This window comes from Acanthochromis polyacanthus, chromosome 7 (assembly GCF_021347895.1).
Source record: "Acanthochromis polyacanthus isolate Apoly-LR-REF ecotype Palm Island chromosome 7, KAUST_Apoly_ChrSc, whole genome shotgun sequence".
Taxonomy (NCBI): Eukaryota; Metazoa; Chordata; class Actinopteri; family Pomacentridae; genus Acanthochromis; species Acanthochromis polyacanthus.
Window position 1 is genome coordinate 20,006,152 of NC_067119.1, and position 18,147 is coordinate 20,024,298.

An 18,147-nucleotide genomic window follows, 5' to 3' on the forward strand; every position below is an offset into this window, starting at 1 on the left:
ACTGCAAAAACAATAAACAACAAACATGACTGGTCACATGATCATGCAGGTTCTAACCAGTTTACCTTGATTCATCTTTAGATCAAAACATCTGACTGTGAAACTACCACCATAAGTCAATAATAATCCTGTATTGCACAGGAAAACTGCTGGTGCAAAACTCATTGTTGCTGCATTTTTTGCCCCTTTTTCCTACATTTTTCTTTTTTGCAAAACTTTCACATTTAACTAAAAAAAGTCACTTCCAATATAAAGTCTGTGGACAGATTGAAACAAAAGGACTGAAAACCTCTTTTGGTTGATCTGCTTGGAGAGCATTTTTCAGTGGTGTTCACTTCATATACCACATCCAGATTGTGTTCATGTTTGCTACCCGCTTGGACAGTTTTAGAATATGCTTTAGCATATGTCATGAAATCAATATTATCACAAACAATGCAACCAAATGCCCAAAGCTATAAAAACAAAAAAAGTGTATTACACCATGCACTACAGCTTCACTGTATTGTTCTCGGCTGTCAGAGCAAATATGTCCAAAAGCATTAAGTAGCATCATGCAGATTGGCCAGTCAGTGGCGTGATGATAAAAAAACTCTCCCTTAAACCTCAAACTGGTCGCACAAACCATGACTCTTCCCCCGAGGCCTGACGTAATTTACACAAAAATCTAACGCTTCATCAAACGCTCCATCCTCCCCCACCCCCTCCTGTATCACGGCTTTGTGAGATGTCAGAGGTCTGTGTAAAGGCCCCATCCCCTTTGCCACCATTAATAGTTAGTGGGCCTGGAGAATATCCCTTATCATCCCACAGCTCTAATTATCCCTCAGTGAGTCCTTGGAGACAGATGCTCAGGGAGCCAAGCCCCATTCGTCACAGAACGGCTGCATGGTAAACTCAATATGAAAAAAAAGCAAACTGTCACACTCTGCACTGTCACATAAATTCTCCCCCGTCTCAGTTTCTCTGTTCCAGCTGCTCCCCGGCCCACTGTAGATGCAGACTACATTAGGAAGCCCATTCACATCCAGCCACCAGCAGTTGGCTGTAATTTGTTTCGGCTAGGGGGGGCAGAGTGTAATTTCCATGTGAAAGGCCTCGCCGCATTCAAATATTGTAACTCTCATTTTGTCCCAGGGTTATTGATACGGGCTTCACAGAATTCAGATTAAAGTTTTACTGCTATTGTACGAGACTGCAGAAGTCGTGTAATAATGTCTCAGTTGGCCACTTACCAACTCTTGGAAGAAGACAGGAGAGCAGGATTCTCCTCGTCTTGCTGACCCATTAGGAACTGATCTTTTCTGGCTTTTGGCAACAGTGAGATGCCTCATGGGAACAATCTGGCCCACAAAGAATACTTTGAATAGAGCCATCCCAAGTAACTAAAGCCCAAATGACTTTATAAGTGCAGACCCACACCTGCACTACACCAGGTTTTGAATGGCTCAAAGTAAATTTGTCTTTAAAATTGGAGATTCAAGACTTTGAGAAAAAATGATGTCATTACAGGTGAGAAAATGTTCTTGAAGTAGTCAGGGAGCATATATTGACACTATATGTACTGTGAACCTATGTAGAACATATTCTTATCACTGAGCACAATTTACAAACCTAAACAAGATATTTCACACTGGTATTAGTATAAATGTGCAAATATTTGTCACAAGGAGCCCCTACGTCATGCACATATCCCTTTATTAAGAAAGATCACCATTACCAGTTCAATCTGAAAAGTAAAATTTTGTTGTTCGAAATAAACTGAAAGTGTACTGAACTTCCCTCTCAATGTTTAATTTTAAAAACCGTGCGTAGACTACCTCACTTTTACCCATCTGATAGAACAGTTTTCATTTTTTTTCCATTCTGAGCCACAAGTCCATCCACCTAAATAATTTTACATTTTCAGTGTATTTATTTACATGACTTAATAAGCCTTCAAATAATTTTATTAAAGACTCATGTTTCCTTCCCCACTGTTCTAAACAGATTTAATTTTCATTAACTTTTTAACAGTACCATTTGTTTTGCTTTTTCCATTGAAACCTTAAAGCACCCTAGACATCATCCATTTCATTTTTTTTGTGTGTATGTTTACTGACAAAGAGAGAGAGAGAAACTGAGCAACAATCAATGTGCATGCATGCGTGCATGTGCATGTGTTTTAGGTGAATGCGCAGAGTGCATGGTAAAGGTGGAAGTATACTCCAAAAGAAAGTGCTGGTCGAAAGTCTAAAAACCGTAAAAAAGATCCTCTACGATGAAAAATCCGTTAGACAGTCGCACTCACCGCTGTAGTTTACCCGGTATATACACGGTAGGCGTAACAAGGGACACAGTTTCCAGTCCTCCAAACATTTACTGACATTCCTGCTTCCACCCTGTCAGCGTTTCAGTGATGAAGACCTGGCGAGCTGTCTGACTATAGAGCCAGGAGAGTACAACTGGAAAAAAAGGCCATTACAGATCTTCTCAGTATTTCACAGACAGACTGTGTCTGTTCGACATTTCCAAGTGAACCCTGCTCATGTTCAGCACAAAGCAGAGGAGAAAAGTCACCTGTACCAGCGATATTCTGTCATTTTGACAAGCTTTAAGCTGATTATTCAGTCATTTGCCATGTAGGAGCCTATTATAATGACATAAAGAACATAACCAAAACCCCCAGTGGATTTAAGAGCCTTTTCATATTGTATAAAACCATTTTATTTTCATGCCATCATCTCCATTAAACCTTAAACAGAAAGTGTATATTGGTTATAGCAACTGTACTGTGGTGTGGTATCAGTATTTATTAATGTATATGAACCTGCCTGCCACAACCAGAAGTTCATAGTTCTGACAAAGTTAAATGTGGTGAAAAGAGCACATTTTCAAACAAATTATGGTGTTTAAAATGGTACAAGACATGAACTAAATCATCAGTATAGATTGTAATCAATGTATGATTGTAATTTAATATTGACTGCATTTTCATGTTTAACAAAATTATTCATATTTTAGGTCCACTTGAACCCAAATCCGTAGATTGCATGTAAAAAACAAGCTTGGCGCTAAAACGTCACTGCCCTGGACCCCTATGGTTTGCACTGAGTTACACGTCTGCTACATTTAATTGCGCATCCAGTTTATAACTTACACGCCTCACTTTAATGACCAGCTTCTCTCACCTCCTTCAAGTATTCTAAGAAAGGGTACAAACGCACAAACCTCCCTCCTCACATGGTCGGACAATGCACTGCACGACCTTGTTCAGTTTGAGTATACCGCTGCCTGAACTGAATGCTCGCATATGGAAGGTTGCTGTGAGCTGCATAGGTGTGTGTGTGTGTCGAATGTAAGTGAGTATGGGTTATGCACCTGCATGTACTGCACTGTAGGTGAATGTGTGTGTGTGTGTGTAAGTGTGTGTTTGGATGTGTAAGTGTGTAAGGCAGCTTTAAAGTAGTCAAATACAGGAAGTTGAATGATTGACGCCAGCTCTAAAATCTTTCTTTGGACTGCACTCGCTCCGACTGACGAGAGCATCTCCATTAATTGCTTATATTTAATATTTATTAACACGTCAATCTCAGATTCAGCAGGCAGCTCAGCATCTGTCCCCTGAGGCCAGATATTAACTGTTGAAGTGGAAAACAACATGGTAACCACATCAAATATGTATTTATTTTTTAATTAAGAGCAGCTCATACAGTTAAGTACGAATGGGTCCTGCTTTGTTGCAGCCGGTCGCTCTGCTGCTTTGCTGTCAATAACATGAAGATGGAGGGTTTGTGTAAGGGAAGGACTGGGGTCTGACTCAGCACTGCTGTGCAGATGAAGAGGCTATCACACTGTCAACAGGACTGTGGAAGAAAAGAAGATGTTGTACATCCACCGAGGCTCAGATTCAGAGAAGCTCCCGATGTGTGTTTATTTATCATCGTAGTTGCCACTGGGCCCAACACGTCCTCTCTTCTTTCTGCTGTGGCGTGCACCTCTTGATCTTTCCATCCATCTCTTCCTTCGTGTTTTGCTTCCCGGCCGATTTCCTTGCTACTTCCACTCTTTGAGAAATGAGGCTGGTGCTGCACCGAAGCAAGTTGGAACGAGTGTGTGGAAACGTTACTGTCCCTGTACAAATGGTGTTGATGTACTGCAAGCTGAGATACAGACAGGTTAAAAAAAATAGAGCACTGAGAGCGATACAGTGCTGAAAGCCACAGGACTGATTGTGCGCCATATAAGGTTACATGCAACTTCTGTAATAACAAGCCCAAACCTTAGATTAACGCCCTCATTTTGTTAGTTGGTGATTTTTCCCTCAAATTGCAGCTCCTGATACAGGAAATGTGACACTGAGTGAAGCAGTAGAGCTAACACAGTACAACATTAAAGACTGATTTCAGCTTTTCTTTCATGCGTCCGTTTCTGTGTATGTGCCAGCTGATGAGTAACAAAGTGTCCTTCTTTCATAATTCATGTAACTTTCAGAAACAAAAGCTTACCATGTAGCTATAGTTAATGTTTATTGTAATTGTTAGTTTTCAATAAAGCTTTATAGGTTGCTAGCTTTGCTGTTTCATGCCTTGAAAACATCCTCACATAAAGGGTTCAATCTTTGAGTCCTCTGGGGATTCGCAGTGAATTACAAAAAGTGAGGCATTGTAAAAAGTAGGCTAGGTTGTTTGAGGATAAAAGGATGCATACAGAACATTTTAACCCTCTTTCAAGAAAATCCTAAAACATCATAGACCGATAATATGCAACGCTAAAACAGTAGGTTATTCTTCTGGTTCTTTTCCCACAGAGGAAACCGTGCAGTTTATTTTCTTGAGGGTTTTGTAATAGAATTGCATTATGCCCCACTTTAACTGAGTTATGTCAATAGCAGCAGGTGAACTCCTGGTCCTGGTGGAGTTTGTTGTCATTTCAGGACAGTACATTAGCTCTGAATAGAGTCTAAATACTTGGGCCACTTCAGCTGTGCGTCTATTAACCAGACTGATTGAATTATGGTCTGGCTGCTCGGACTGTCTGGTGCTGAGTCAAGCCCAGTTGTGACGGATGGTTGGACCCTTTATTTCAAATGATGGAGTCTGTGTCCTCAGCGAGTGCTCAGGTACTGTGTACATGCAGCAGAGAAAGACGTGGAGAGTTGTGAAGACATTTTCTCTCCGCGGTGATGCTTTCTTTTCTCTTTCTCCCCTCTTGCACATCTTCACTCTGTATTTTCCCCATCTCTACTTCTCCACTTATGAAGATTAATGGGAGACCGATCCTGCGCTGACAGATTGCCGTCGTCATTCTTCTCTATTGCCTTCATCTTTTCTGCTCTCCTCCCTCGTCTCACCGTTTCTAACCCCCTGTTTATTGTCTTCCACAGGTCAGTCTGGCTTTGTCACGTTGAGGTACATGTGCAGATTTTGAGGCGTCTGTATGTGCTCTGTGTGTGATAGTATGCATATATGAGAATGAGCCGTGTGTGCTCCGACATATGATATGCACTCTGTCTGCAAAGGGAAGACAGTTTTAACACCCGCTGCTGTTAATGCTGAGTTAAACCGCTCCTCTGTCACTTCACTGACCAGGGAAGCTTAATGTAGCTCGTGAGGAGGAGCTGAAGTACAGGATAAGCTATTGAATGTTTGTGTTTTGTGTGTGTATGTGTGTGATTGTGAGGTTTGTGCCAGGGCTGCAGTAATCAGCCCGACCCAGCCCATAGTCTTTGAAGCTCCGGCAGGCCAATGTTGCAGAGCGTCATGCTGCCACTAGAGGGGCGTTATGCCAAACCGGAGTAGTGCAACCCTGCATGCATGTAACATTAATACTTGTGAATTCAGAACTAGCACAGAAAGAGAATGTAGTATAAAGTATTTCATTTCAAATGATAACCCTGCACATGTTTTGCTTTTGAAATCCTGTTTTGTAAAGACCTGAAATTAGTAATACATGGTTATTTTTATAACCCAGAATTGTGTTGCCCTTCTTTCTCCTTATTAATCTTGCCCCATGTGTTCAGTCCCTACTGCTGCTTCACCACCACGAGCTCTGTTGGCCTGCAGAGTGTTTACGGCGCCATATGTCTGCTGTTTTTCACATATCTTCAGCCACTTCTTTTCGCAGCTTGAGATCAGAGCTGTAGCGCATTGTGAGATGGAGGTGTTGGTTAAGTGATGTTTGTCTCTGTCACCACAACCTGCTTTTATGTTTCGGCCTTCAACCCTTAATTTTGTTTTATCTGTGTGACGTTAGTCAGCATGTGGGTGTGAGCGAGGCAGTGAGTGTAAGGGTCAGACAAGGGCAAAGAGTGTAACAGGTTGAAGAAAGACAGCTGACAGACTGTTTATGTTGATTTCTCCTCCACTTTCTCAGCTCTGGTCTCTGTTGTCGTAGACATCAAGACACGCGCAATAAACCACCAGAAGCAGCACGTGGACAGCTGCCGTCCTTTATCCCACCAACAAGAGGAGCTTGACACAGGGTGCAGAGGGCATGTCTTTCTTGAACCTAAATCAACCCTATTACAAAACAGAAGTGTGGCATATATGCTCGATAATGACCTGAAACCACCCCGAGCCACAGACTAACTGAGTGTCCTGCCTCTTTAAGAGAATATACAAGATTGCATCTTTGCACTTGGGTATAGAGTTACAACCTAGATACTCATGATGCTGTGAGTTTTAGTTCATCCCACAATCTGCATCACACACATGGATGCTTTTCACCTTCTCTTCTCATAAAAAATATAGAATCTGTGGCTAGGTGGAAAGTTTTCACTTTAAAAGTTCCTAGTCTTTAAAAGACTAGGTTCGCATTTTTCAAATTGGCCAAACGACAGCCATGTGCCCATGTGTGCTTTGAAACTGTTTTTGTACACTGTATTCATTCCTCCTGTTCAGACTGACCATTAAAAGATCCCTTTTTGGAATCCTTCCAGTAAAAACAGCTGCATCCATTGAGTCTAGCTGATATATCAGTCAGTCGATACCATTGGCTGATGTTGGCCTGTCACCAAATTAATAAGTATCGTAACTTTTTTGTAATGAAAAAAAGGTAATAATTTAGAAATTGTGTCATTGTATAGTATGTGCAAGAGAGAAGTTCCATCTTCATTGTGTACTCTCAGCTCTGTGTGCAGCACATGTAGCAGAGTACGTAACACAGCTGAGCCGACGGGTGGGCTGAGTTAAGCCTTCTCTCCATGGGAAGTTGCTAACTAGTTTGTATAATACTTTGCTGGAAAGATAGTAAAAAAAAAAAAAAAACAAAAAAACCCAACTCCATAATTTTTATGTATATACAAAGAGTATAGGCTGATATATTAATCTTTTCATTTTTTAACCACAAATTTTAATCTAAAGATATTTTGAGATTTCATAAGTTTCATCAATCAAATGTCTGCCAAAGTTTCAATCTTTTTATTACCACATTCCATGTTTGTGATTCCACAGACACTCTATTTCACTGTATGATGATATGCTGTACATTTTACATAGACAGAGGAACAACAACACAAAGTGCCAAGTACTGAAAAACTGTAGCCTTGCAAGATTCTCCCTTTTGTCAGACTCAGACTGCTGATGTCTCAATATTGCTGTTTTTCTTTATACAAAACAAAGATTTCATGAATGTACTTTATTTTATAGTCCAACATAAGCAGAAGGAAGGACTACAACAAGCAGAAGGGTTTCAGTATAGATGTGGGCACCTGACAGAGGTTTTTAGACAAATAGAAAAAAAACAAACCCTGTCTGTCCTTTAACTTTTGGCTCCAAGATGTCTAAGACTTTACTGTAAAGAAGAGTTGGACTGTAATATTGGAGGCTTATGTAAGTTATGCAAGCAGATGAGGACTTTAAAGCCTAAACATCTGAGTAAAGTAACACTGAGAAGATAAGAAATGGCATTTTTTTGAGTGGTAGCAACTTAATTCTGCCACACCTTAAGAAGGTCTTATCAGTTAGCACCTGATTAGATCTCACTCTTCTCCTCAGATGAGTTGATTTACTCGATGCAGGCTGATCCAGAAGATGTTTATGTCAGAGTTGCAGCTTCTTTTCTTGGAGGACCACGGGATAATTTGTCATGTCTTCATGGACATTAGTGTCCGTAGTCCCCTGCCCCACATTCTTTTTCAGTGCAGCTCTCATCACTGTCTAAACTCAATTCTGTGGACAGGACAGAGGTCCCACGTGATGTTTTTGCCCAGGTCACGGTCCAGTGGTACTGAGTAGTGTATAGCCTTCTTTCTGCTGTGCCCCCTCCTTCCCCTCTCCTACTAGCATTTATCTCTCTGCATGGTTTTGGCAGCGATGTGCTTTTCCCAGCATTTAGCCAGGAGAGGGAGAGAGGAGGGGAGAGGTAGAGAAAAGGAGGCCTTTTCAAGCGAGGAATGACGGACGCTTTATTAAAAGAGGCAGGGCCTTTTGAGAGGCTGGCCCCTCCATGCCCCCCCCCCACCCCATGTGTCTGGCCCTATTGTCACTGGGCGGTGGCAGCAACCCCCCCGTCAGGCGCTTTGTCACTGTAAGTCACCTCACAGACCGAAACAGACCCGCTCGGAAAAAACACACCCATTCGCCACAGTGACTACACTATTCTGGTATCGGCTGGTCCGTGAAAAAATGGATTGTCTGGCTGTCACAAAACATACAGGAGACACAGAGATGGGCGTGACGTGTGGGGAAGAAGGGACAGCAGAAAGGAGGGATAAAGTTGGGGTGACACGGTGTGTTGGGGTGCAACAAATGTGAAAGGTGGAGAGGACAGATGAGGTGGACAGCAGAACACAGAGAGCGATGGAGGAGAGAGGAAAGATGGAGATGAAGGAGAAACAAAAAATAGAGCAAGTGAGGCAGGGTTTGAGAAACTTTAAAAAAAAATGGGGAAAAGTAGCCAAGAATCGGTGAGGAAACTCATGTGGAGAGTGCTGGGGGGACCCGGTTGTTTTTTCCTGTGTGTGAAATGTGTGTCTTTAGATACAGGCAGCATTCCTCCAGAGATAAACCCCTGGGCCCCCCATCCCCTCAACCCCCACCCTCCTCGGTCTCTCCACCCACCATGCTTACTCAAGTGTGCGTGTCTGGGCGTGTGTGTGTCTGTGTCTATGTGTGTGTGTGTGTCTGTGTGTGTGTGTTCATGTTTACGTTGGATGGGGGTCTGCGTGCCCTGTACGGCAGCACTTGCAGGGGGCAACAGAAAAGACAGCTGTGTGTTTGAGAGAAACCGAAAACGTAAGAAAGACAGAGTGGAGGGCCAACAGGCATGCCAGTCAAGACCGTCACTTTTGGAGTGAGTACCACAAACTCTGCTGCTCTCCGTCTCACCTTCCTCTTGATGCACTCGTCTCTTGTCCTGTAACTCTCTCTCTCTCTCTCTCTCTCTCTCTCTCTCTCTCTCTGTCTCTCTTCATATTATCTTTCTCCAACTCTCTGCTGCTCTTAGTGCTGTCTTTTATTTCTTGGAATGTTTTGTTCTGCTATAAAATCTGTGGTTGCATTTTCTCAGATTTAATGCGTCTGCCAGCTCTCCCTGTCTTCACCCCTTCACATCAGACCGTGATGGGCCTCTACCTTTTCTCACCAGCTTTGCGTCCCTGTTTTAAAACCATTTTCTCTTGAATATTCGCTTTCTCTCACACATGAATCTTGCATTTACTCTTTGTCCAGTTTGCTTTAGCTCATTTTATTCAGTACACGCCTCTCTCTGTTTGCTGAGTACCATTCTTGTTCTCCATCCGTCCATGTGAACAGTTTTGGAGACTTCTCACTGGCCCGGCTTTCACTGCTTCTTCTTGTTTTCCATCCTGAATATGCCCTTGTGGTTATTGATGAAAATGAGAGGGAGAAAGGAAGAGAAGTGAACATTGGCTCTGCTTATTATGAAAATGATCTGTCATTTATGGACCACAAATTAACCTGGTTTTAATCAAAGATTCAAAGAGGTAATAGTGTATTAAAAACACGGTCTATTTGGTAGACAACATGGGAGTGAGCTTGGTTGTTTGGAGTATCTTCTCAGAGTTGTGATGCATGTGCAACCAAGATTAGTGTTGGTGCGTACATGTGTGGGCGTGTATCGTGTTCTGTGTTCTCCTTAATCGTGTTTTTGACCTCATTTGTTCGTTTGTTTGATGTTCAGATTGTATGATGTCAACCAGGATTAGCTGTGGTAAGTAAACTGGAGGTCAGTAAACTGATTAGCGGGGCCAGTTAATGAGATGCTTTCAGTGAAAAACTAAAGACTGCTTCATGTAGTGAACCAACACAGGTAATATCAACACGCTGCACACAAGCCCGTGCTGCTTGAATTTGTGTGAGTGCTCATATTGTGTCTGCCTGAGTTTACCTGGGGCAATAGAAGAAGTGTCTGTAAGGTTTAACAGCAGATGATGCAACTCGTAGAAATGCACCCATTGTGTTTAGAACTTATCAGTCCAAGGATGAACTACAGACAGTTTTACAGTGCTGTCAGTAGAGTTTATTCATCTCTGAATCCCCGGTTTTCTAGAACTTTTTCATTACTTGCATTATTCACTTTCGCTCCAAATATAATTTGAAGTGAAGCAGACAAACTTGCCAATGGAAAGCCAGTGATCAGTTAAAATAATAGTGGCCTCATATAATGCAGAATAGCAATGAGCAGTGGTGGAGGAAGTGTTCAGATTCTTAACTTTAGTAAAAATGCAATATCACCCTGTCAAAATACTCAAGATAAAGTTGTGAATTCAACTTTTACTCAAGTGCAGAAATGCTTATTAAGATTAACTGTACTTAAAATAATTTCTGAGTGTTTCCTACAGCTTAATATGTAAGCAGCATTTTAATGTTGTTGGGTACTTTAATTTATAATGAAACTTGTATTTTCAATTTGGCATGTTTTGTAGGTAAAACCTGAAAAAGCTACTTGTCACTAAAGCAGTCAGATAAAAGTAGTAAAGAAAATGTATTTTCCAAAACTATATAAAAGTGCTTACAACACTGAGTTCAGTGGGTTTTCTGTAGCTGTTTTAGCAGGTGTGATACTGAAGCAGCATTCAGTTTGCAGCACTGATGATGCCATCAGTTATGTAAAGTTCAAAGTTTACTTTTATAGTCTCAGACTTTAGTTTGATAGATTTTAGGTCAGTTCACCACCTGGAATAAAGTTACATATGATGTCTCGCTGTCCTCCAGACAGTTATATTCTGTATAATTTATGGTGCAGTAAAGCACAGGATGTTTACCATCTTATCTTGATCCGATCCTCTATAGGTTCCAAGCCCTGTCTTTACCATTATGGCTTTCACCCTCTTTGTCACCTTCACAAAAGGTCACAATAACCATGACAATAATAACCATGACAATCTCATCTACAAGCGCAGAGGCTTCAGCAGAGCCGAATAAGAGACAATCAATGAGGGACAAACAGTGGGCTACAGAGTGGGGGAGGCTGGGAGTGTGAGAAAGTAAATAGTAAAAATAGGACAATACGCTTCGCTACATACAGGCAATAGAAGCAGACAGACAAACGGTTGGACAGACGGGCAGATTTACATGCAGACAGACGGTGTTGAGTGGGGGAATGTAACAGCTTCATCCTGGTGCCCTGCTCACTCTCTTCCTGTAAATCCTCCCATAGCTGAGCAGTCCCCCAGGTCTCAGCCTGACAGACTCTACACTTACTACACAAATGTAGCCGGAAACCGCCTGCTGCACGCTCAGCCTCCTCAAGCAGCCCGAGACATGAAGGCAGGGCAGAGAAAAAAGGGACAGAGGAAAGAAAATCAATTTCTAGAACAAATGCAAGTCAGCAGAAAGGCAAGATGAAATAGCTGTTTAAGCACTTTGCAGGAATTTCCATATCCGCTGTTCAGTGTCCCCCTGAAATGCACAGAAACCCTCCAATCAGATGAGCTTAAATACATCCAGATATTGAGTTTAGTGATGTAAAAATATGAGATGTTATCTGGAGTTTGGTGCATGTGCACAATTTATGTTGTTTAAAGTTCAGGAAATTATTGCAAGTGAAGCAGTACTTGTGACATGTTGAACATACACAAGCACCTTATTTTCACCTTTCTGCTGGCTGTGCAAATGGCTGTGGTGGCACTTAAAATATTTATGATTTGCACCTGGTGCTGTGTCTGCAGATTCATGTTGTCGTGTTGAACGCCTGCGTATTGCTGCGAGTGTGTGTTAGAGAGAGGGATTAAGTGTCTCTGCTGTGAGTTTTATGCTAATTTGAACAAAAATGCTGAGATTTTCTGAAGCAGATAATCACTCGCTGATCTCTGACAGAGAGATTCTTCCATTGACATACGGTGAGAGAGCTCCAGGATTTGTGACTTGATTGCACTGACAAAATATTCTTGGATTTTTTTCTGTTATTGTTGTTCCTTGGCAACAACACCTCTTTAGATTTAGTCAAACCTGTCTGAACTGGAGCATTTTGTGTTAAATCGGTCGTTCCTGAGAGAAATCTCGAGGGTCAAAAGATCATTTAAGTTATTAGAAACAAATAAATACATACATGCTGTGTGTTTCTGTCAAACTAAATTGTGCCTCGTGTTTGGCCTCTTTTCTCTATTTTAAAGAGGCTTGAATTTAAAAATGCTTACACCACATTTACGTCTAAACCTGATGGGACACATAACAAGCAGTTATTGACTTACTGAATGGGGCACAAATAAAAACAGGTTGGGAGCCCCTGAGTTAACAATGGATGCAAGAGCTCCATATGAATGTAATAATAGTTTCAAGAGATATGTAAAGCTGCATAAATGCACAACAAACTGTGGGTCTTTGGAGTGATCCTAGAAAGCATCCTTAGCTACAATCATAAGAAACTGACTTCCAACTCATGTGATTATAGAAGCATGCTCAGATATTGTGCTGTAGTCACTTGAGTAAAAGTATACAGAATATAGTAATAGTCTTCCACATTACTCTTATATTATATATAACAAAATTAGACAGAAAAGGGTTACTCGGTTTACAATCCAGTATGCATGACATTCTGCAGCAGTGTTCATATGATGCAAAAAGATAGAAAATACAGAAGTTATAACAGCCATTTTGTCAAATCCTGATCTTTACAATTAGATTGCAAACACAGTTTTCAGACAGTAAGAGTCTGTTTTCTGCCCTCTAGAATCTCAGCATTCCATTCAAGTCTCACATTGTGTCATTTCTTCCCTTCTCACACATATTCTGTCCAATCCCATTCAGAGACATTGCAAAAAAACATTGAAATTCAGTCCTATCATGGTTGTGAACATGATTCTTCAGGTCCAGTCCTGCGTTCTTCGCGGCTGGAAAGTTTCATCCTCATGCATACGTGCACACTGAGTTTTTGAACACTGCAGTCCACCGGCGAGCGGGTGATGTCATCCTGTCTGCTGCAGCACCAGCAGAGGAGGCAAGCGATGGTGGGGGAGAGAGAAACATGTAAGATGCAGGCGGTAGAGGAGGGAAAGAAAGCAACAGGAAAGAAAAAGCTGAAAGAACGACAAGCGGAGGAGAGTTCAGGGAAAGAGGATTTTCTGTGATGAGATAGGGGAGTAATTTTACTTGGTAATTATGAGTTTCATTATCAGGCGCTTTGCACTGTCTTAGCCTGAGGACAGTTGCATGTACATTGCACAACCGTGTGTGTTGATATAGCCAGTGTTAGCTGTTTAGCTTGTGAGCAGGTTATTGTGTGTTTCTTGTGCTTCAAACAGTATGATTAATGTGCTTGCTCGTTTCTGCTCAGCCCTGGAGCTTCGAGCCTGTCCACCTCTCTTTGGGAATAATCAGAGACGGACTCATTCGTCTAAATCATGCCAGAGCTCAGCACAATGTAGCAGAGGAATTACCTCATAACATTTTCATACTGCTGTATGTATGTGCACTGTATGTGTTTATGTGTGAGGTCGGGGATGGGTGTGGTCGTCCTGCGTCCTTATCTTGCCGCACCACTCACTCACTTCTTGACGCAACCAGATAATCACAGAAACTTGCAGATGCACACATGGAAATGCTGAGTGACCGCTGGGAAAGAAGAGAGTGACAGTTTGCGGTAACCAGCTGAGGGGTCTTAGAATGAGTTTCCGTTGTCTTGTAAACTTCAGCGGGCTGTTTCTGAGGAGGCAGCAGAGCTTTGAGTGGAGGGGGGTTGGACAACTGTAGAGAGGCCTCAGCCGGGGTCACTGTGGTGTTGCCATGCTACCATTTGCTGTGAAACCATGTATATTGTGTGAGGTTGTGTGTCTTTGCATCAGCTGTATTTGCCCCAGCTTTGATGAAAGGATTTTTCAGTGTGTCACCATGGCAGTCTGACACAGTCTGCACTTGTTCAGCTTGTGTCTTCTGATATTTATGTTTAGTTATTGCATACACCACACATGCAAGTTTAGGAGTCATGCAAGAGCAATTTGATAACTAACTGGAGTATTGCATTTTTCTATTTCTCTATAGAAAAACGGTATACGTTTTATATACAAAAAAGATGTATGTGGCACAACAGTGCATGTTAAAGGTGCTGTGAGATGATCATAACTCTTGTAACAGGTGCTTCTGTGTTTCACACTGGGGTCAGTTTGTTTTTATGCTGCTGTCCAGAGGGAGGAGGTTTGTGGGCTGTTATCTTTTTTTAAAGCAAAAGTGAGCAAGAGTCTGAAAATAACACTATAGGAACATGGTTTCGCAAGAAAACCTGGAAATTACTTGCACTGAAACCAACCAACTAGAAACTGAAAAAAAACTATCCAAAAACAGTAGCTTAGAAATTCAGATTACTGTTTTTATTTATAGATTTTTATTTTTATTTTTTTTCCATAATGTAATATCTAAATATCTCAAAGTGTATTTATTCGTGTTTCTGCTTTGCCTTTTTGTTGTTTTGTTGACATTTTGTGTGTGGGAATGTCTCATCAGTCTTTAGCCTGTCAGCATGCGTGTGAGTGATTCAGAGGCTTTGTGCTGCAGAGTGATATGCCTCTCAGTTGTTTGTGACCAAAAAGCTAAAAACAATGCAAAAGGAAAATGACAAAGACTCACAAACAAGTGGTTACGCCTGCATAAGTGTCCTCAAAAGCCCAGGATTTGTCACTTTAAACACAGGACGCTCTGTACTGTATGAGGTTCATCTGATAAGTGGAAACTTTGCCACTGAATAAATTTCATCTTTAAACCAGATATCAGGAGTGTCGGATGTTGTTTTGCTGCCACAGTCAGCTGGAAGCAACTTTTCCTTTTAAAGTTTTCTGTTTCCCTGCCATTGCTGTTCTGCTTTTTTCTTTTTTTTTTAGTGACCTCTGTCTTTGCTCAGCGTTGTGCCTTTGGTGTCATGCTGAGGGTGTGTTGTGTCATTTGTTGCTATGCCTTTACTTCAGGCATGTGGATCCTTTCTGTTTTACACAGACCCTCTCCCTCTCTGTCAGAAGAGGACCAACAACCCTTTCATAGCAGTAGTCAACGCAGCTCAAAGCGTTGTGTTATGAAGTTGAGGCAAGCTGCTTCTGTGCTGCGTGTCTTTGGTGTTTCTCATTTGGAACAGAAAACGAGGGGTTTGCACTGCGAATGGATTTACTATCTGCTTTTGTGTGATACAATAAGCAATTGCAGGGCTGTTTGTTTCCCTGACCAGCATGTTGTGAGATGTCTGGTTAGATGAAAAAAAAGGGGGGATGATGCAGGGTGGGGATGGGCTCGACGAGAGATGAGATTATGTAAATGGCTTGAAAAGGTGCAGGGTTTGCCGCAGTCGAGTTTCTCCCTGTGGCTCTCCCTCCGTCGCTTCGGCTCCAGCTTCTTCTCCTCACTCTGCCTCTGTGCCGCATGAGTGATCCTGTTTCAGCAGCACCCATGGCTGCCTGGGAGAGGCATGAAGCCCACAGACACAAACAAAACACAGACAAAAACACTAGACGTGCCATGTGGCGGCCCGTGAGCCAGGATTCACCAAAGCATTTTTCTGTCTCTCCTTTCTCCACTTACCTTTGTCTCTCTCCGACTCTTTCATTTATATGCACATAAATGCAGAAAAACGGCCAAAAATGTGCTGGCCACGATACATAAATCACAGACTGCTGGTATTATGAACCTCATCTGACTAGCAGATAGATGTACGAGCACATTTTTAGAGATTTCGTGGAGCTAAGACACGAGTTTACACTCAAAGGGTAAAACATCCACAAATTTCAAAGTGCAGAAGCAGATTTTGAAACTGCACTGTCCAAAATCCCAAGGGAGGAGTGAAATGAGAGGGAAACTGATGGACAACTGACATCTTGCTATCGTTCTTAGCCCTTAAATGCCTTTTTTTCCCAATAATAATAACCAAACTCTGTCTCCCTCTTCATTTTCCCTCTCTATTCCTCTACTTTATATGCCTCTCACTTTCTCTTATACCCCTTATCCCCCTTCTTTTTCCCCATCTCCGCTTCACTTTGCAGGCAGATGCTGGCAACAGTTTTCTTCGAGCAGCCCGTTCTGGCAACCTGGACAAGGCCTTGGAACATATCAAAAATGGCATTGATATAAATACAGCCAATCAGGTGAGAGAGAGCACATTCCCCAGATTGAATTGCCTGACTGGCAAGCTCATCTATCAGCCGAGGATTTTTATTTATACTATTCTTGGCTCTTTATTCACACTGGGTAATTTTGCTTATCTGCAAAACGGAACCTCAAATGTACTGCATTATAGCGAGAACAGAAATACTTGAGTATTTATGAGTCTTTGTGTAGCCACACTCCAAGTTTCCATCTGCTTTCTGACTGATTAAATTAAATTTCTGAAGGTGGGTGGACCTCTTACTTTTCATTCAAAAGATAACAGCCTTGTGTGAATTGAAAAGCAGCACAATTTAGCTAATGCTATTTACAAACAGTGAAACGATTAGTCATTTTTCAGCATCTGTGTTCATCATACAGGAAAAATTTGAGTTATATAACAGATACATGGTTTGAAACTCATCATTTTGCATTATCTTCTGCTCAACATTTGTTAGTGTGTGCAGTCATTTGTTATGCTTTTATTTGCGTATGTCTTTTGAGTATCCTGTATGCATGATGTATCTGAGTACGACCACTCTGCTGTTATGTGCCTGTTTGTCTGCCGGTGTATTCAGTCATGCACTACACTGTATGTGCATGCTCCGTTAATCAGTGGCTAAAGGTGACAAGTAGAGATTACAGGGTCTCCAGAGAAGGTAATAAATGGGGCAGAGGCTTTCCTCCGCCCCGTCTCTTCCATCGTGCCTCCTTTACCCTGACAGTCGTTCCTCGAGTGTCCGAGAAGAGGCAGTGTTACTGGGCTACGACTACTGCCCCTCAGGCTACTGAAACTTGGCCAAAAACCTGTATGTGTGCGCGAGAGATTCCTCTGCCTCATTAATCTTACTTAGTCATGGTTTCTCTTCCATTCACTTTATGCTGTCCTCAACATTTTGTAATTACTGCTGGTAATGCTTCTGTCAGGATTTCCATGAAGCCTATTCACAGGCCCTATAGCAGACCCCACGCAACGACACATTTATTTGTGTGTACAGTGACACAGAAGCTATTATTGTCAGACTCGTTGACAGTGATGAAGGGAGACACCCCATGGATTAGAAATATAATTACATACAGAAAACAGTCTGATATAGCAAAGCTTTTGACTTGTTCTGTGATTATTTTTTTCTGAATGAAGCATTTTGTTGTTGATCTTCATTATGTATTTGTCGTTATTTTTATTGTTTGGTGTTAATTGCATTTGAGTAAAAGTGATAATCTGGAGCTTAACACACACACACTGGAGATAGGCCCCCATTTGTGGAATTTCTATATGAATTCTAAATAACTTCTTTTGGTTTATTGAAAAATTGGGCATTTTACTTCATGTTTTGTGAACAGTCATGCTGCACTGTCTCTTTTACACAAGTACTTCATGTAGCAAAGTCAAGAATTTTTAAATTCTACACATAGGAGCTTTAATATTGCAAAGGTTTCATTCAAACGCCCAATCTAAGCTACAGCCTTTTCACTAATATAATGATTGTACTTATTCACAATCCTATTTCTAACACAGGCCTCTGACGGATCTAAATAATGACACTATTTACTCATCTAACACAGTCATGCCGTGATGCAGAGTGATGCATTTTTTGAAAAAGTTGTAGATTGTCACTTTCGCTCAGTGGTGAGAGCATTGTTGTTC

The 18,147-nt window shown here is 41.6% G+C and overlaps 1 protein-coding gene across 15 annotated transcripts in view; it reads left to right on the plus strand.

The window, feature by feature from the left end:
• ank1a (ankyrin 1, erythrocytic a) overlaps positions 1-18,147 on the plus strand; it is a 94,066-nt gene that overhangs the window by 39,793 nt on the left and 36,126 nt on the right. For 14 of the 15 annotated variants that reach the window (XM_022212524.2, XM_022212538.2, XM_022212539.2 and 11 more), the window contains one exon: positions 16,400-16,501. In XM_022212524.2, the coding sequence (XP_022068216.2) occupies positions 16,400-16,501 (102 nt within the window). Of the gene's footprint in view, positions 1-8,959; positions 9,274-16,399; positions 16,502-18,147 lie in introns of those variants that run through there. The other variant, XM_022212533.2, reaches the window with a different exon arrangement.